The sequence below is a fragment of the Quercus robur genome, chromosome 5 (genome assembly GCF_932294415.1).
Source record: "Quercus robur chromosome 5, dhQueRobu3.1, whole genome shotgun sequence".
NCBI classification, from domain to species: domain Eukaryota; kingdom Viridiplantae; phylum Streptophyta; class Magnoliopsida; order Fagales; family Fagaceae; genus Quercus; species Quercus robur.
This window is the reverse complement of record NC_065538.1, coordinates 19,668,003-19,689,812: the sequence shown is the minus strand read 5'-3', so window position 1 is coordinate 19,689,812 and position 21,810 is coordinate 19,668,003. Positions and strand designations below refer to the sequence as shown.

General features: G+C 33.2%; 1 protein-coding gene across 1 annotated transcript in view; it reads right to left on the bottom strand.

Moving 5' to 3' along the window:
- Positions 1 to 11,084: 11,084 nt before the first annotated feature.
- The window catches only part of LOC126725416 (DNA-directed RNA polymerase I subunit 1), a 30,033-nt gene continuing 19,307 nt past the window's right edge, over positions 11,085 to 21,810 (bottom strand). Inside the window, exons 16-21 of the mRNA XM_050430135.1 lie at positions 21,344 to 21,546; positions 18,487 to 18,685; positions 18,135 to 18,397; positions 14,958 to 15,098; positions 13,327 to 14,122; positions 11,085 to 11,993 (exon numbers count right to left, since the gene is read on the bottom strand). Coding sequence (XP_050286092.1) covers positions 11,397 to 11,993; positions 13,327 to 14,122; positions 14,958 to 15,098; positions 18,135 to 18,397; positions 18,487 to 18,685; positions 21,344 to 21,546 — 2,199 coding nt within the window. The 3' untranslated portion in view covers positions 11,085 to 11,396. The remainder of the gene's footprint in view (positions 11,994 to 13,326; positions 14,123 to 14,957; positions 15,099 to 18,134; positions 18,398 to 18,486; positions 18,686 to 21,343; positions 21,547 to 21,810) is intronic.

Sequence of the window (21,810 nt, the reverse complement as noted above, 5' to 3'; positions counted from 1 at the left end):
GTCATGCAAAGAGGATAAAGGAGGGGATGTCATGTCATCATCTATATATGGTGTGGTATCGTAGGATCACTCAACTGTATACTGATCGCAATAGCGCTAAAATGGAAATTTTGGTAATGTGCACAAATTTATTTTGTTTTGCAAGTTGTGTTTAATGTCATGTCTGTGTCCTACTCAATAATGCCTGTGATTTAATGACAAATTGCCAACCAACTAGCTGTCCTTAGTTGGTTCGATGAAAACTCTGAAGAATACAAGTTCATCAAAAAAGCCCTTGAGGATGTGGATAAGATTGATCGCATTGATGTGCTAGCTAGTGATGAAGCAGCAAACCACACTGAAACACTAGATGTAGGGCCCGGTACGAGCTTAGTTTTTTTAGTGCATACACATCGTCGACGCGCACCCACTCCTCATCTTGTCACTGAGACCCCTGATCCACCCTTGTCCACCCCTCGTGACACAACTGGCCCCCTATGCCACCCATCCCTCTTATTAACATCGGATCTCCCTTGTGATTTACCCAAGTTGAATTTGAGTCCTCCCCACACACCACCACCGTTGACCACAACTCGCCTATCGCCCCATCCTATAGCTCCCCCCAAACAATTATACCCACCCCTAGCCTTCAAACACCCCAAGTTGAGCTCATGTCTACTAGCCCGAGTCATACACAATTGCCTCCTACCTCCTCTTCTCCCTTGATACATGTTGCATAAGCGATGCAACCACATGTTGAGCAGGGGCAACATGATTAAGTTGAGCAGCCACACGATGTAAACAATCACGCTCCCCCTAAACGGAAATCCACTCGCATCATCCAACCAAAGAGATGCGGCACAGGTTCCCACCTGGTATTTCAAGTGCTTTATTGTTATTTTAATTTCATCTATTTTTTGTGGTTCTATGTGCATGAATTTGTTTGTTTGTATAGGCTTACAAATAGTTTTATGAGTAGGTTACAGCTCTAAATGAGTCATTAGAGCAGGTTGCAGCTCCATGTCTAATGCAATATCGATGATATACTGGTACATAATCATGTGGTCACTGTGCAATGAAAGATACAATAGCTCTATGTCAGTTAGATATCATGCAAATGCTGGAATCGGGTACCACATGCTGTATCGCTGTCTGCAGGCAAGATAAAAATCATCTCTAACTGGCCCTCGTCTCATCATCCATAACTACAAAGGCAAGCGGAAAAATCTCATTGTTAGCATTAGTAGCCATTGCAATCAACAACTTTCCTTTATATTTTCTGTAAAGATGAGTTCCATCAATACTAATTACTAACCTACATTGTGCGAATCCAGCAATGAAAGGAGCAAAAGCCAAGAACACATACTTGAATATAATAGTACCTGGTGTGTTCTCGTTGATCGACCGATAAGACACTTGTGTACCTGGATTGTTGTCCTTGTATGCTAACAACAACTTGTACAACTTTTGGTATAACTCTCCCCAATTCCCATGTATGTTTGTGATGGCCTTTTGTTTCACATCCCATATCTTGTAGTACGATATTTCGTGCTCAAACCTTTCCTTCATAAGCTTTTGGAGATCCTTTATTTTGCAAGTGTGATCTTCAAGTACATATTTATGAAGTTCTTGGGCAAGAAATTTGAATCCATCATTCTACCATCTTTGTTCACCCCAACTAATGGACAAGTGTAAGGACCGCTGTACAATGTGACTGCCCATAGTCCGTTAAGTTTCCATTGTGAGAATGCTCAGACTTTTCATGCACATGACCCATTCACCCACTTCACATGCAATATTTGCTAGTTGGATTTCTTAGTTATATAACTCTTCTTGTTATCCATAGAGTACACTATTAATGCTTGCCTCACCGCCTCTTTATTAGGGAAAATCAACCCCTTGCTAAAATTCATTCCCCACACCCAATTTGATGAAAATGGTATCTTAACATTTGAAGAATCAATCATATTATCCCAAGTGTTTGCATGGAATGACGGTCTATAAGCTTCGTAGGTAGGGACTATATTCGTAACATGTTGCACACCTATATGATCGCCTATATATCATCATGAAACTCCATAGCATCATCATCATGATCATCCACAACATCATTATGAGCATTGTCAGCATTTTCATAGTGATCAACGTACTCGTAGAAGTCATCTCTCTCAATCATCTCTTCATACTCATCTCTACCATGATCAACATTGCCTTCATCTTCCCCCCTAGAGATTGAATACATTCTTATTGATAACTAGATCCGCAAACCTCCATTGGAGTTGGTGTCTCATGACATGGTAGTGTATAACTCCCAATTGTGGTGCATGGAGTAAGAGTTGGATGTCCATCAGCATGTAATGATTGTAATTCTTCACTTCCATCCCCCTCCAAAGTTGTTTGTTGCACATCTTCACCACCAACTTCTGTATGAGGCTCCACACATAATCTTAACTTGCTTCTCTCCTTTTATTTCAATAGGCATGAAGACAATGCGATCACTGAAAACTGCATGCGAAGCATGATATATAATTGTTATGTCATGGAACCAACGGTCCAAATTTGGCTCTTTCATAATTTTCTTTTTCAGCTTCTTCAAACTGATCTCTCGCCATTTTTTTAGCTGAATAATCTCCAACCTTTTACTAGATCCTTCATACGTCACTCCATGAATCACATCACTGCAAGGCTCCCTACCATAATATAGATATAAATCAATTGAACTCATTACAAGTCTATTCAAAGTCAAATGAGTTTGCTAAAAGTTAGTGACAAGTATAACACTTTTATCCGATATGAATTATAAAATATTATCTCCAAGCAAATATAAAGATAACATTGTATGGTCCACTAAACAATTATAAACAATTGAAATTTTATTATCTCCAAGCAAATACAAAATATAGAATATAACATTGTATGGTTTGCCAAGTAAAAATAACATGGTATGGTCCACCAAAATATAACATTGGAGATAATATTTTTGAAATTTCCAAGCAAATTTTTATTAAAGATAAATATTGTATGATTAACCAAACACATATAAAATATTGTCTCCAAGCAAATACAAATATTTGAATTTTTATTCTCAAGCAAATTTTTATATGGCCACTAACCTTTAAAAATTAAAAATCATTATGCCTTACAAATAACAACCCATTACAAATAGCAACACATTGCAAATAATAACAACATGTTACTCATACACATTACAAATAACAACCCATTTCATAGAAAAACCTATTACACATTGCAAAGAACAACCCATTACAAAGAATGAACAACAACCAAGTACAAATACATTTTTTTTTTTAAAAAAAAAAACACATTACGAAGAACAAATAACACAGTACTCATAAACACTATAAAAGTGGTATGTGTATATATATCTACCAAATGAAAACTTAATTAACTAGGTCTAACAAAATTTTTTTGAAAAAAGTATAGATATTTACCTACAAATTGAAGAAGAATGAAGCTATTAATTTTGTAGAGTGATCAATGAAAGTTGCTAGGTTTGAAGTAAAAAAAGAGAGTTTGGGCGTGGGAGAGAGTTGGGAAAGTTGTGATCTGTGTGTTTAATCTGATATATTTGTGAGTTATGAAACTGAAACAATTGGGGTGGTTGGTGAAATTAATTGGAACTCGAGTTTGGCAAACTCTAGTTCCATTTGAAAAAAAAAAAAAAAAAAAATTACTTCCCAAGAACTTGAGTTTACTAATCTCAAGTTCCAAGTGGGTAAAAAATTTACCCACCAGGAAATCGAGTTTACTAAACTCGAGTTCCAAGCGGGTATTTACCAAATAGGAACTCGAGCTTAGAAAACTCAAGTTCCACATGTTTAAAAAAAAATATCCACGTCAGACAACTACACCAAGAGGAAATCGAGTTTGGTAAACTTGATTTTGGATTGGAACTTGAGTTCCAAAAACAGTCCAACTTACTAAATAAGTTCAACCGCATGCTATTCATCTAATATTTTCCTAAAAAGGTGTTGTTCAACAAATTTTGCTGGAATTATGAAGAGCTTGTAGTGTTGGCGTTACTCCAATCTCTAGTATATAAGGGTAAAGGGTTAGATGACAAAGAAAAGTGTACTTACATATATATATATATATATATATATGGGTTAGGTTCAAATTACACCTAATGGAACTCTAACCAATGTTACACCACCCAATAAATTGTTATAGAATTCATATTTTGAAAATTTCACCGTTTAATTACATGTTCTATATGTTCTTAATGATCATGCCAATTTTCATGTTAATTGGATATTATTTATCATTTGATCTATAAACTCATCTTTTATGCATTATTTTAAAATACAAAAACTTGAATTTAAAAAATTGATCGATGAGATGGCTATTAATCTTTGATCACCTTGAAATTTTGCAGGAATGAAGAGTAAATGATGATAATGTAATCTAATGGTAGATTTGTCACAATTTAATCCAATTAAAAAATATTGAGTGGTGTAACATTTCTTAGAACCCAAGACAACTTCAATGATTCTCAAGCACCAGACAAAAATAAAGAACTTTGAAGGACTCTATGTATGTTCTAAATTTAATCTCCTCTCATGGAATTTAACAATTGGAGAGGGACAATGTAGAGAGAACAAATGGAATTTAGGTTGTTGAAGCCTGAATCTCATGGGTTAGAACAATATATGAGAGAGATTTAAGGGATGGGTACAATAGAGGATGAAAATAACTAATTTGTCTTAAATTTGCAAAACTCATTCAATTAAGTTATTGCCAAGTGTTTGTTGAGTTGTTGTTCCAATAGCTTTTCAAGAAACACCTATGAAAGGTGTCCAGTTACAGGAACTAAAGGGCACTCACGCAGAGTCTCTATACACAAAAAGTCTCATCCATATTTACAGAATATAAACAATGGACAATCATTAAACGTTTCCAAAAGGCTAGTTTTCATCCTCACCTTATTCGTGAGGTCATTTGCTATTGAGTTTGCTACACGTTATATGTGGTGTAGATGGACCACCCATTCCCTGCTGAGGAGCGTCCTGTAATCAGAAATTATGGGAAACAATTCTGGAGCCAATTTCCCAGCAGAAGTTAGACATGTAAGAACAAAAGTGGAATCAACATTAGCATTTAAAAATTTAATATCCATGTCCCAAGCAGTAATTAAACCATGTCTAACATCTCACAATTCAGCCTTATTATTAAAAGCAATCTCAATGTGACAAGAAAAACCTACTACCCATTTTCCCAAGTGATCATGGATAACACTATAAGAAATAAGGATTGCAACTTATTCTATAATTTTTAGAGTGATCTGCCATCATATCATTTGCAAGAGGATGTGCGTAGGTAATGATCTAAATTTAATTTTATTTGTATCATAATTAATTTCATTAAGATTAACATGTTTATGCATGTAAAAGTATGACCATGCATATTAAGATTAAATTTTAATTTATGTAATTTCACATGATGAGCATATTTAATTTATTACAATTCATAACATGATTAGAATAGCGCATAACATGATATGACTATTAGTTTCATAAAGACCAAAATAAAGCATTGTATTTTTATTTTTTTAAGATTATATCTAGGACCAAAATAATGTAATTTTTTTATTTCTATGATTTTATTTAGGATCAAAGCCATGTAATTTTTCTTGTTTTATTATTCCAATTATTTAATTTCAAAATTAATCAACAAAGAGGTATTCATGAAGGTTTTCTTTTTTCTTGTAAAAATAAGTGACAACTCTATTATAAAACTGTCCATTTATGCACTAACACATATCTAGGTGAGTAATCACTACACACACGAACAGTTTTACCCATTTTAGTTTTTAGTTTTTTTTTTCCCCTTTTGTTTTGATATGTATATGTCATGTTATGTTATGCTTGTTTGTTTAATGTGATGATGACGTGCATAGTTCACGTGCCCTTTTCCTACTACTATTCTTTGATCAATTTCATCTGGTTGGTTATCTCATTGAAGGACATCATCTGCCAGATGAAACCTGTCAGAAATAAAGAAGAGATAATACTTGACTTTTCCTTGGAAATTACACGATTTGATTTTACCAAAAGTGGTGGCATAGATGAGGTGTGAGCCAAGTCACTGTCTTGAGACAAATCTTGTCGTCTATGGTATATCTAATATAGTTAGACAAAATATTTCTACATATTGTCCCCAGGATACAATAGCCTAACCACATTTACTGATTATCTCTGCGAGCCTACACTACTCATAAGATATAAGCTCTCTATAGTACTTTCTTTTCCCAAAAAATTTAGTAAAAGATTAAATATTTTTGTGAATAGTAAGAAGCAATAGATGTAAGTGTTTAGAACAATAATAAAAATTGTTTTTGAAATTCTGTAACTTTGTAAATCAAAATAACGTGTATCTTGAAACTTTTATTTCTTTCCATATATATAGAGCCAGGCATGTAACTTGTCCTTAGCCGAAGAAACAAAAGGGTTTGATATCAATTAAATGGTTATAAAGTTATTGAAATCAAGAGAAATGATATGTCTACAACATTTTTACAACAAATCCTAAGTGGAAGGTTGTTACTGGTTGTTATTGTTAGGGCAAAAAAGTAATCTTAGTATTAGTTTCAAATTTGAACCAATAACAACTAACCACCTGTGATTTGTTGTAAAAATATTGTAAAAATGTTGTAGACGTAGCATCTCTCTGAAATCAATATATATATATATATATATATTTTGATGTGATTATATATTATCAATAGCTTTCTTTCTTTCTATATATATATATATATATATAGAAAGAGAGAGAGAGAGATGGGTTCAAAAAGGTGAACAAACTTCTTTGAATTCTAAAATATTCTTTCATTAGAAGAGCACACTCATGCAAAAGGTATTCGGTTTTGCTTCTTTCTTTTCTTCTTCCATTAGTTTTTTGTTATTGTTTGATGCTTGAATATGTTTAGCATGTTTTATTATGTTTTTTTCTTGATATATAATTACCCTGCTTAGATACTTTGCTAGAATTTTCTTAAACATGTTCTTAGATGATTGTTTATTGTAATTCGTTTTCTTGAGTTTCAAAATCTGCTAATGACTATCAAAGATTATTTTAAAAACTCAATAACTAATATGTATTTTCATTAAATACAGATCTGGTTTTTTAATCCAAAAACTGATCTGTATTTTTCAGATCTAATTTTTTTAAAGACTCAAAACTGATTTGCATTTTCATTGAATACAGTTCTGATTTTTTTTAATTCAAAAACTTATCTGTATTTTTCAGATCTGATTTTTTTAAAGACTCAAAACTGATCTGTATTTTTCAGATCTGATTTTTTTTCTTAAAAGTTTTCTTTGTTATAAAATTGCATATTTTGAAATTTAAAAGAAAGGATTGAAAGTTAGGTTGAAGTTTTTTTTTTAATATGTGATGCATGCATAATAAATTAATCTCATGAATGTGAATCCTCTTTCAAAAAGTCCTTTTTTTTTATTTCTAAAAACAAATCTTATTTTTCTTTTACAAATCTAAAATTATTTTTTATTACTTTTCAAAACAAAATAGTAAAAGATAAATTATTTTTGTGAATAGTAAGAAGCAATAGATGGTAAGTGTTTAGAACAATAATAAAAATGGTTTTTGAAAGTCTGCAACTTTGTAATTCAAAATAATGTGTATCTTGAAACTTTTATTTCTTTCCATATATATAGAGCCGGACATGTAACTTGTCCTTAGCCAAAGAATCAAAAGGGTTTGATATCAATTAAATGGTCATAAAGTTATTGAAATCAATATATATTATCAATAGCTTTCTTTCTTTCTTTCTATATATATATATATATATATATATATAATATACTATAATATAATATAAACCTGACATCAAATATTGTCTTTGCCAAAATCTCAATCTGTACGTTGGGAACAAAGAAAAGGTCATAATGCTATGAAGTTAATGCCCCAATAACGTTGCTAAACATTATTACAATATCTTTTTGAAAGTTTCTGAATATATATTACAAAAAATTGCTAGCTGTTTTGACCACTTCTCATTGAAAAATTATTAGGTACTCCCGGAGTACCATAAATGCGTACTCTTCTCTCTCACATGAATAGTGGGTCCCACCATGAATTTAATTAGTGGGACTCACCATTCATGTGAGAAGAGGGAGTATGCATTTATGGTTCTCCGAGAGTACACAATAATTTCTCTTAATATGGTGGGGAGATTTGAAATTGTACATCATAAATTCTGTATATATATTACCGTTATTTCCTTATTTGTTGTTGTCACTTTTATGTTGTCATATATATATATATATATATATATTTTGGGTTTTCTTTTTGGGACAAAGCTAATATTCCATTTTTGTTTTTTTACATTTAGCAAAATATGGATAATGGTAAACGGCCCCAGATGGAAGAAGCGGATTTGACTACACCAGAAATCTTGAAATTTTATTTTTTGTTGTGCAATGAAATAGACCTTGACGACAAAAAAATGGGTATAAAGGAGTTTAAATATCTTAAAAAGGGATTGGATAAGAAATTTAACTTGGAGTTTAGTTTAGTAGATGCTGTGAACAAATATAGAGATATTCATTACAATTTACAAGTGGCAAATTTGGGAAAAATTTATTAAGAATAAGGAATTCATCTTTAGCCCTCAACTGTACAGCGGACGTATCATGGCTACAAAGTAAGTCCAAGGTTAGTATCAATTCCAGTTGAGAGAGTGTTGCTTTTGTTCTACACTAAATTTGGAACCATGTATATAATTTCTAACTGTGGTTTTCTATTAATTCATTTAGGAATACCTTGATAAACTTTTTGTAGACAAAGGTGGCCAGCCAAGTATAGGCTTCTTGAAAATCTTATTCGGAAGCTCCGCAATTGGCATCAAAGGAAGTAATTCTTTGAAGCTAACAGTACAAGAGGGTTTCGGGGACTCTTCAAGGGACTTGGAATTCCATGAGCCAAAAATCAACCCCTCCAATGGCATCAGTTTAGATGACGTCCATAATATTCCTTCATTTACCATATCTAAAAGTAGCAAATGTGTAGGATTAGGCACCCGTCCAAAGAGAATAAAAATGAACGGTAGTCGTAGGACATGGACTGCTTTAGAGGTTGAGGTGTTTCAGGTGAATAGAGAAATGAGGTTGGTCTCTAAAATTAGTAGATTGATGTCAAATGAACCTTTATATTTGTTCATGACGAGATTATTGATGAATCCACGTGAAAGATCGATGTTTTATTTAATCAGTTCCTCATTGCGTTTGAGATATCTACAAGAAAAGTTTAAAAAGTATTGTCCAAACAGAGTTTATAATAGTGACAAGAAGAGTTCCAAAAGTCAAACAGGAGCCATTGGTTTTGTTTGAAGACTAAATTTGAACAGTGTATGTATTTCATGGCTATGATTAAGGAAAGGTTGTTATCAATGAGCATTGATTTTGTTTGAAAATTTTCTTTGAACAATGTATGTATTTCATGGCTATGATTATGGAAAGGTTGTTCTCCATAAGCATGATTCTTGCAATTTGTAAATGTCATGTACTAGCTTGCTTGTTTGGTAATCATCTCTACTCTCTAGATATGGAGGTATACCATGCATTCAATACATGTATCCTCCCTCTCACATGGAGGTGGAGCAGGTGTGGTGTCCACCTCCATATAAGAGAGCAGATACATACACTAGAGACAAGGTGTAATTTCTCCTAGAGATGGGATAGTTGATTTCTTGGTACTTGATAGCTTGAGGCCCCAAAATTTTATACAACATTCACAATGAGTTGGTAAAACAACTCAAAAGCTATATAGTTTTGTTGATGGTGAAAATGCACTTTTGGTCCCTGTATTTTGGGCAGATTCCTGTTTTGATCCTTACTTTTTAAACGCACCTACCTTAGTCCTAAAAATGGAAACAAATGTAATTCAAACTTTATGAAGAAAACAGTGTAATTCAATCTTTATAAAGAAAACAAATAAATAAATAACAAAATAGAAGCTTTGTCATCTAAAGTTTGAACGCCCTCGTTGGAATGGAGATTCCAAATTTATTCATATTAGATGAAATGTTAGGTTCTAAATATTTAGATATAAATTTTTAGGTTCTAAATGCTTTATATGTTGGCAAACCGAAAACATAAACTTGTTTAGGTATAAATCTTAGTATCTATAAAGTGTTTTAGACATTGCTCAAAGTACTACAAGTCAAGATTCAAGAACATACAAATTGCAGAAATAAAAATTAAAAAGCTGACTAGCTCAACTGATCGAGAGGGATCTTCGATCAATCAAGACACGAATCTGCAAAATTTTAATTCAACCCTACAGCCGACAAAACGTTTAGGGTTTCAATCCAAACCTACTAAGTATATAAGGAAATAAAGAGATAAATAAAAGATAACAACGGATGAAAATTAATCCTAATTGAACTCAAATACCAATTCCTATTTGATTAAAAGTCTACAATTATCCAATTTCTTATAAGATAAATACAAATCTAAAAATAAATTGGTTTTGCTCCCACCTATAGCCCCCTTTTTATATACCATACATTTCTAAATTTTAAAGTGTTTATCAATTATTATAAAATATAAATTGAAGTATTAAATGAGACAATTTTTAATGTTAAATGTCAAAATTGCACAAAACATTTGTGGTTGGGGGAACATGTTTCAATTTCTATCTTTGGAACACTTGTACAAGGTGATAGCCCAAACATTATCGTTCATTTTTAATTAGGAAGTTGAGGCTACCGAAAAAATTTGAAAAATCGTCACCACATAGTAATATGGATCCAACCAGGATTCTTTCACATCTCTCCAAATCAGAGCTGGTCACTTTTAGGGCTTGGTTTCTTCTTTTTTTCTTGGAGAACTTTTACTCCTCATATTTGCTATCGTATCATTTCGAACACCGACTAAATCAAAACATTGACGATTCAGCGATACTGATACCAACATATAGTCTCAGGTATCACATTAGCATTACAAGAACATGTTTTAAAAAAGCCTGTCCCATCAATAATTACTGTTTGCAAAGAATTTATTTAGACATTAAAACTTAAAGAACTAAATTAAAACAATTGATAGTTCAAGCACAAACTTGATATCTAACACAAAATTCTGAAAATAAAATCATATTTCACCAAAATTTTGCAACTTATATTACTTCTACAAGAGTACTTGCTATGAAGAAATCTCGAAGGCTTGACAAAATTCACACCGATACAACTGTCGTTGCAAGTCATGTGGACCTAAGGATAAATTAGGATATCTGGCTAAAAGCTTTACTAACTAAATATACACACGACACAATTGATGCTGCACATTGTTGTAGCATACTTTAAATCCCAAAATTTGTGAAACAAACTACAAGTTGAAGCACATCTATTCCAGATCCATAAAAGCTACAATCTCTCTACATCAGATTTCCAACTTCTGCATAACATCAAAACTTCCAGTACCTACCTTCACCGGCAACCCAAGAATAACCCTAGCAGATGGAGACTCCAACTCGTCTGTCTCCCCATGACTTGCAGCTTCAACAATAAATTTAGAAGCTGTCTCAAAAGACATTTTACAAAAAGGAGATATCGAGTTAGCTATTCCCCCAAGTCTGTTCATTGGACGATACCCTCCCGAATGAGTCATATAGTCAGCAATAAGTGTTAGGTGCCGCATATTGACAGATATCCCATAAGAACCGAAAACATGTTGTATTTCCCTGATGATAGTTGCTCTGGCAGCTTCCACACCATATGTGTTTAGCATAGCATCAATGCTGTTGGAATATACGCACCTGACATCAAGAACATCCTGAAACTGCCAAAATGTACCGAAATCCACTCCGGTGGCTTGCAGTGCTGGAACTTTTTCCTTTTCTGCAGGCGAGATATCCTTCCTGGCTTTGGGATTTTTACCATAGAATATCACTTGCTTTTCTTGGCATGTAACAACTGTACACCCGTCAATTTTGCCAAAGCTCTGGATGTAAACCTTCTTGGCTGTTTTTTGAGCAATCTACAACAACAAAAAAAAAAATTTAATTAAAAATTAAATTTCATATTGAGAAATAATTATAAGAATGTCAATACTAATGAAACACCAAAAACTCCAAATCACAAAATCACAAAATCTCACATGAACAAGAACAATTAAATTGACCTTTCAACAAAAAATCAAATAACAATGGTTTGTTATTAAGGAGCCAATGGTAACCCTCTATTGAGTGATTATTTCTAGGCCAACAAATATTTGACACTTATCAGAGAGAAGACAGCATTCAAGTTCTTACAAGACTGAAATTCATTTCTTAACAATACATCCAATGGAGTGAATAGACTCATATTAAATACAAGCTGGCATGTTCTGACTTCTGATTATGTTCATCAGCACAAGTGAACAAATTCAAGAAAAAATAATTAATATATATTTTAGGGTAAATTATCCTTTATATTTCATGAATGCTACTCACCTCCAAACATTTTACAAAATGACACTCCTCTCACACAGACTTCCCTAACGAAATATTTCATTTTTAAAAAATATATTCATTTATATGAACCTTAAGGGGGGGGGGGGGGGGGGGGGAGGGGGGGTGAGTGTCATTTCATCCATAGTTTGGGTAGATATATTTTTTGAAAATAAAATATTCTGTTAGAAAAGTCGTAGTTTTAGAAGGAATTGACTTATCTATTGCTTTTATACAAACCATTCGAGAGGAGTGCAAATATAGATATTCAAGTGCCCTATCAACATAAGAAATCATTGAACAATATGTGTCTTTCCTCATTGTTTCCAGCTACACTCTTGGATATAAGAAATCATGACTCAGAAAAATGCAGACTACTGAACAATATGTAAGCCAAATGGAAAAATGCAACAAATGTACATAAAAACAATATTCTCAACTTCGCAACAAAATTGAAAGAATAGAGAAAGCAACCATTCTAATAGCCCATAAGTCCACCAAATATTATTTCTTCCAAAGAAGGGAAACAGTATACAGTCACTACAATTAATTTCAAGTTCCAACATTATCCCAGCATAAAAATGATTAGAGGACTTGTGCAATAGAGGTGATATAGGAAAGTGATAAGATTATTGTCATTATTATTCAAAAAGGGGCAATAAACTCAGGACAGACTAAATGGAAAATGAGGAGTAATCAAAGAGGGTGATGTGAACTGAAAAAACAATGAAAAACTTCCCCACCCTCAACACCCCCCCCCCCCCCCCAACCCCCAAACAAAACCAAAAAAAAAAAGAGGGAAAAACATAGAATATATTTGCAAAAGAATTTAATAAGGTTGATACTATTATAAAATGGAAAAGAAAGAGAAGGTGAAAAAACCTGAGCCAGTAAAATATGAGGTTCATTAGTAAATCGAAAATGGATCTCAAAGTGCATTCCCTTAGCTTTCACAAAATATGCTCTATCATACTCCTTTTTCACTAGTTTTCCCCTGGATCTCTTCTTTCTTTTGGCTTTTGATTCATTCTTTTTGTCCTTTGATTTATGCTTAGAGGATTTTCCTGATTGTTCATATGATATATCTTCGGCATCAAGTGGCTCAATCGCATCATCCTTAGTAACTTCAATTTCATTCTCAGCCTGATCAATTTCACTTTCAGAGCCAGCTGATAGCTCCCCTTCATTTGGATCCTCTTCAGAAGCATCATCATAATCCATCTCATCTATTGATTGCTGTTTTCTCTTTTGTACATCCAAACCCAGATCATCAGACACTGCACCATCATCAGCATCTTCATCAGCATCAGCGTCTTCCTCACGCTGTGATCTGTTGCCAGATACATCATCATCATCTGTCCCATTTGATGTATTTGATTTTGAATCTGGCATGAAATTTTTTATGCCACTAATTTTAGAAAGCAAGAGCAGATGATTTTGTATGGCATCCTCCAATTCCCTCACAAAAACAACCTCTAGAGTTTCCTCCCAATCTTCTAATGAAATATCAGTGTTTTTTGGATAGTTTTCAGGTACGTAAAGCGTCATCTCAAGCTTGTAAATACTGCAAATCTGGTGATCATGAACAGCAAATGGCACAACTGATACTTTCATACTCTTTATTATGTCTGCTACAGTTATCTTCTTCAACCTATCAGCAAGACAAGAGGCATCTTCCCTGTAGATAATAAGTTAAATATCAACTTCTTTTTCTGCATAGCTAATAGTTATGTACATGTGTGTTCATTACTATAATGCCTGACTATCAAACAAACACAGGCAATGGTAACTAGCCAGTGAAAAATAGAAAAGGAGAAAGGAAGGAAAGGATAATATGGAACTGGGAAAGAAAACATTAACATAAATGCTAACTAGTTCAAGACCATTGATTGTGTTTGTCACCTGCCAATCTAAAAATAAATAGAGAAATCTACATTATAGTATTTGACTATCAAACTCTAAACCTAGGATGCACCAACACAGACACAGGTACAAGTACGGGTACAATATGGTGACACGAGCAATTTTTGAAAAATTATAACATGATACAGCAAATTGGACACCGCTACGACACGGGTACGGTATCCCAAATGAAGTGTCCGTGCATCCTAGCTCTAAACAAAAGGATGTTTTTGCAACCCTAAGACACAATACTATTCTCCAATAATCAAGCATTGTACCATAAAACAGAGTTTTCCTTCTTCATTTATTTGGTGAAAAGGAGGGGATAGGGCAGAAGCAACTTTCAAAATAATTGATTCCCGTGTTACAAGAATATACATGAGCCCTAACATTCTACCTAATTTTAACCATTACTCCAATCCTATAACCTCTACAGTCTCTGTGTAGGTTCCTATCTTGGAGAAACATTGTGTAAAAACAAAAAACAAAAAAAAGTAATATTCTGCAAAACATTTGGTCACCATTCGTCAGAACCAATGCAGAAGTAACTTGAAACTTCCAAGAAAGTAAAAAAGAATGTAACCAACAAAATGGATTTATATGCAACATACTTTGACCTCCCAACTTGGAAAGGGCATGTCATCACGGGTGTCTTAATATCCCTTGCAGCAGTCATCAATATTTCCTGCAAACGCGGAATTCCAAGTGTCACATTCATTTCACCTCTCCCAGCAAGATGGAACGTATTCAGCCTGATAAATAAAAAACATTAGACAACCTTGGACAAACTAAAAGCTCATCTGAAATATGTAATGCATGCTCTAATAAAATATAATAAAAGGAAAAATTAAGCACTCCCTTTTATTTACGACAAAGGTCAAAAGAACTACAAAAGATGCTTCATGCCTCCAATAAAAAAGTTTTAAAATCAGAGGGTTCATATGACCTCCTAAATGTTAATACACAAGCAACCATTCCTCAACCTCAATGTCTATCTTAACCTCCAACAGCTAAAATCAAATCCTTTACGAATTCAGCATGATCATTATGATTATTTGATTGCACCCAGAAAAAATGACTTTCATCCCCCCAATAAAGGTGATGAGAAAAGAGGTTATGGTTCTGGGGGGAGCTAGACTCGATGGTCAACCCTACTAAAGTGGAGAATGAAAGATGTCAGCTGCTCATAATACAATGTAAGGAAAGTCACTGCAGCTTATCTCACAAAACAATCAAAAAATGCATGTTCAGGCACTTCATTTTTAATTTCAGAAATACAGGAAGCAAAATTAGGACAGTGACTGTATGAAGGATAAAGGTCAAGTGCCCTATCAACATTTTACTTTTCTAATATGTGAAAGCATAAACTTCTATTGCCAATTTAATTTTGCTTTTTCTTTTTGATCTCCTTTTTGTTCTGAAGAAATAAATAAAAAAACAAATATTCAGACAAAATAGATTATTTTACAGCTTAAAAAAAATCACTTAAAATCATCAGGATCATTATTATGTGGAACTAAATGGTATAATGTCTTTATCCACCAATTTGAAGAAGTTATTGAAATTTAAAGTCATGAATACAGAAACTGCTACATTATACATAAAACCCAATCCTCACACTACCATAATTTGGAACCACCAGTTAATACCATTTTACCCATTCTCTAGCCTCCTTGACTAAAACTATATTGTGACACCAAGAAATTCCAGACATAAATGGGGTTGGGGAAATAATAATGACACTGACGGTCAATCCCAGAAGTCAGCCCATTATAATAACAAAATAACTCTTTCACACTGATTATAACGCCACTGCTCCTGTTAATCACATCAACGTATCTACCTTCTCTAGATCTACGTTAGTTTGTTTGCTACTATATGTAATGGAAACTGAAACAAAAATAAAAACAAAAATAAAAACTGCTTGTATAGGACACCCCTTTAACAATTACACTTCCTTTTCCTAATGTTTTCTAAGAACCAAAACAAGGTAATGTCTAGGTAAGGATCAATATTTTCTGTAAACCATTTCATGATTTGAAACTAACATTCTTCATAGACAATCCTTGCTTAAGGTAGTTGTGTATCTATTACCTTTCCCTTTCCCATTGATGTCCATGACTAGTTATAGCAGCTTATTAAGAGAGAATTCTTTAATAAAACACTTTATTTATTGCCTATAATTCAGTCAATTTTATACTAGGAGAAAATTATAGTCAGCTGATAACTGACCCAATCTAAATGATATTGCATAATAATTCTCTATTTAAAGAATTTCTTTTGTGTTTAAAATAAATTCTTAAATATGAGATCATAATTTCTAAAATGCCATCTCCTTTCTCTCTCTATCCTCCCCTTCCACCTCCCCCCCCCCCCCCCCTCCCCCCCCCCACAAAAAAAAAATCCAATAACTATATATATATATAAATTCAACCAATCCACATCAACACAGTTATCGCTGATATTTACTCTCCTTCCAATGTTTACAGATATGATCAATCAGTGCCTACATAAAATTATCATTTAATGGCTGGTGAAGTCCTACAGATATTACATATGTACTAATCATTACTATTGGCTCCTAACACAAAAAAAGTTTGGTTAAAAAATACCTGTTCTCTATTTTTCTCAGTCAAATTTGAATTAAAGAAATGATAAATAACCATATGAAAAGGAAAATCTTCATCATCTTCTTCAAATACTCTATTACTTAAAAATTATTTGAGATGGTGCCAACTCAAATCTGAGGAAGGAGCAGAAAATAAAAACACCAAGGAGCAGGTTTATATATATATATATATATATATATAAAACAAAAAAAACACCTTGAAGACTATAAAAGGGAAACTACTGAATGAATACTAAACCAAAACCTGCCATCCTTCCCAAATATTCCTAGACAAACAAAAGATTGTTCTTTGGAAGGCAAAAACATGCATAGTGAAATGCAATTTAACAGTTCAACACAGGATTTCAAACAAGTGTTCTCAGAAACTACTGGACTATGAAAGAAAATGAAAATACCAAAAAATAAGTGAGGAAATGAATATGGCCCCACTGGATCACTCATGGACAAACGTTGACCATCTACCTGCACAGGCAGAGTCAGCTCCCTCAAAAATTTAAGTGCTTTAGTTTGATTAGGGTAAAATTACTTAACACTTCAAGTAGAAACTGTTACTAAGCATTGATATACCCTAAGTTTCTGCTGCTATAACTCCAAGATAAAAACACTGAAGTTAAAATAAATGCAAAAGATTTATGGGCATCCACCAAATGTCACCAAGATCACATCACCAACAGTCTTATGAACACGCAAGATGCACCACCAAACTAATATAATATAATATATATATATATATGGGCAAATTACAATTTACCCACCTGTAGTTTAACTGAAATTTAAGTTACCTACCTGTGATTTGAAATTTGACACTTTACCCACCTGAAGTTTGACTGAAATTTAAGTTGCCTACCTGTAGTTTGAAATCTCATGATGCAAGTATTCTGCTGGATTCTTTTTTATCTTATTTGATCTTGTATTTTTATGTTTTTGAAGGAGCAAAACATAAAAGCGGAGCAAAATTACATATTTAACCATGTTTTTTAAAAAATGTGGGGTTACAGAACTCTAATTGAGCTAACTTCAAGTGCATATATATATATATATATATATATATGCAAATGCACTCAAGCAACTATTACAAGCGTAACATTTTATACACTATCATATAAAATTAAGCAGCATTTATGGAAAAAAGTATAAATAATTAAATAAGAGATCCTACGTCATCTGAGTTGATGGCTCTCCTACAGACTGCGCTGCAAGCACACCAACTGGTTCTCCAGGCTGTGCAAGACTTGAGATGTATTTGTGTTCCATTAACTTCAAAAAATCCTTTTCTTTTAAAATATCAGGATTTTTCTCCTTCAAGGTAAACTTATGCACAAAGTCCTTCGCTTTTTTTTCAAGAGAAGAAGGCAATCCCTTAATATAAACATTGGACTTGTGAAGCCCTTGACGAAATTTTTTGGAAAAAATTTCTTGATTCTGAAAATAAACAAAAAAAGAGATGTTGGTTGTAAGAAACTAGTTTTTTTTAAGAATAACAATTCAGAAAATCAGGAACAATTACTCACAGCTGCTAGTGCTTCAAATTTAGCAATGAAACTTGTTTGATGGACATCTACACCATCTTCTCCATAGAAAAATTGAATAACGGAACCATCAGCATCACGAACAGTATGATCATAACATATTTTTAGGCACTCAAGATTTTTTATTAGGCATCTTTGGAGGTATCCACTGCGAGATGTCTTCACTGCTGTATCAACCAACCTGTGCGACAGAGAGACCATAGTAGAAAAGTTAACTTTATGATGATTAAAAATAGTCTATGCCTTCCATATAGATAAGAATAAATACTGTGGGGTATGGGGTGTGAGGAGCAAGGCCAGGATTCAAGTCTCCAGAAAGGAGTTTCACACACATATACACTTAAATTAGGCTAGAATATAATTTTTTTCTTGTATCAAAAAAAGATTAGCTTATTTTCATCAGCTTATGTTGTTTATATTGTCTACTGTGTAAAATCAAAGTTGTACTTTGAAAATATGTTAAAAGGCTGAATATTCCCTTTCAGGATGAAGGTAAACTCAACTAAACAGGCCTTCTTAAAACTGGTCACAAGACTTCAATCCAAAAAGCATATGCGAGTGTGTGTGTGTTAAAGAAAGCAATGTCAATACACACAAACAGTAGCCCACTGACGTAGGACAACCACACTATTTCAATGGAACAAATAAACAATAGAATAAAAAATAAACCCTAGAAGTCAGCACCTAAGGGTTGCTTGGAGTCAATACCAAGCAAAATTGAAGTTGGCACCAGAGTAAAAGAAAGACGCGTTTTTTTATAATTCTCAAACTGTCTTACAATAATCAGAAAAAGTGCTTAAATAGCTAACAATAAAATGCATAAAGAAACCCTAATTATTAAATGCTCCGGCTTGCTTAATCTCAAGCCCAATTACTAAAAGACTCCATCCATAAGGCCACAGGTTGGGCTGTCTTCTTTTTGCTCTTCCTCCCATACATGCATATAATTGGAGGCTTGTACCTTGTGTCCACACCACCCACCCACACTCAGCATGCATGCATACACACATACACTAGCATTAGAGCACTGCAATCCAAAACATTGATGTCTATCATTCCTACATTATATGTTTCTCGCTTTTAAACTTACTTAACCTAAAGCCTCTAGATTGTAAAGCATCCCAGATTAGTGTCAATTTCATATCCAGAAAGCACAGACACAGAAAAAAAGGCCACCTCGTCTGTGTCAAATATAATTCTTTATTAAAATTACTAATAATAAAACGAAACATTTTTGACAACCTAGCACAATCTAAGACATTGATACGGTATTTAGGGTTCTCAATGAATAATATCTCTCTCTCTCTCTCTCTCTCTCTCTCTCTATATATATATATATATATATATTCACTTTCACACTTGGGCGACACTCATCAGCCAGGAACAATGATCATTTCTATCATCAACAGACATTTTGATCCCTGTCATTTCACTCTATTTTATTTTCTTAAGAATGTAAAGAACTCCCTCGGTCTCAGTTAAGAATATTTCACTCATTTAGCCTTTTTTCCTCCTCTTTTTTTCAATTGTAATTCAGTATGGTATACAGTCAATAGCATAACACCATTTTTTGGCGTTGAATGTCTGTCAAACAACTAAAAGTTAAAAGTTGTTAATTTAATAATTTATTTCGTAGTTTATTGATATATATTTTTAAATTATTACACTAATCATTATCACTCAGTTATTATAATAGTAGAGCACATAGTTTAACCTAAAATCAACATAAAAAACGTCTAAAAACATATGAAGTATACTTTAAAATATCAATTAATTGTCATGTCTCCACCATGTTGTGTCCTAATTTTGAAGTTAGCCACATCACTTGTCCCGTGTCATCTATACTTCATCTATACTTCTTTGCTCTACGTTTTTTTTTTTTGTTCACTAGAACTATATCTTCTACAAAAAGCATACCTATAGAAAACTTACTTGTGGTATCTCTACTTTTTTCTTGCACTAGTTAAAGTTGATCCTTGATACAAATAAGAATAATCTAAATAAACCATTTTGTTCATTCACTACTCGCCTTAAGGAATTTTGGCATTCCATAAAAAATAGTTATAGTGCTTCACATCAGCAGAAGATATCAACATCCCTTTTTACAAGATCAAAATTGCCCCCAAAGAGTCTTTTATTAATCACTCATTTAAAAAATAAAATTGGCATCTCACCTGAACCTTCTTCCCAACCAAAGCCTGACTCAAAGACCATTGCACCTGATTTATTTACCAGCAACCATCACCACCCTATAAATATTACTGCAAACATCCCATATATAGTGCTCCAATAGTAGCACAAACCATTGCCCCCAAGATTTTTGGCTACGATATCTGCTGCCACAATATTTCATCCTCTCTCTCTCTCTCTCTCTCTCTCTCTCTCTCCAAATTTCAAGGTTCAACACAAGACATGGAAGAAACATGTCTTACAACAAGATCACAAAATATCAAGCAAGTAGTCATCTCAATTTCTGGATACATAAATCAATCAGAAGTATAAATGTAATTAATTAAAATAACTACTGAATAAATCACTATTGATACAAAGAATTCCACCTAATGCAGAACTCAAAGATATATAGTGCAATCCAAGAGGTACAAGCAGCATGAAGCTTTTGACTAACAAAACTGAAATCACATTACTTCTTACGACAAGTTATTATATAATACATACATATGTATATATATATACATACAGGTTGCAATTGGCAGATTGCAACATTTAGCAATTCACCATTTTAAATAAAAGTTTTAAAAAAAAATTAAAAAAAAAAAAAAAAAAACACCACTTCCCACTAGAACGAAAGACTCATGGATGAGGCAAAAATTTCACTTACCCTTCACGACCAGCCATGCAATGGAAGTAGTATTCTTGAGGATGCAATCCAGTAAGAAACCGATCAATAATAAAGCCTCCAGCTCGAGCTGCACAATCCCATGGAGGAAAGCAGGGTAAAGTCTTTCCAGAAACCATTCGAGGGACTCGTTTTCCTTCTAGCTCTTGTTGGCCTAAATGAGAAGATATTTGTTGGAAATTAACCTGTTCAAAGCATAATGCAGTCAATAAAGAGAGCTAAGCCTATATGTACTGTTTCTAAGAAGTAAAAAATTGCTAATAAATTATGATACTAGAGAAGTTCAGGTTAAGCATGTTTTACAAGGAACACCTGGGATCCAATACAGCAGAACCATCTCCTAAATATATAGACAGTACAAATCAGATCACTATTACGTCAAAAGTATCATAAACAAAGTTCGAACCTCTAATTTCATAAAATAATAGTTCTAAATGAGTTCACTAGGG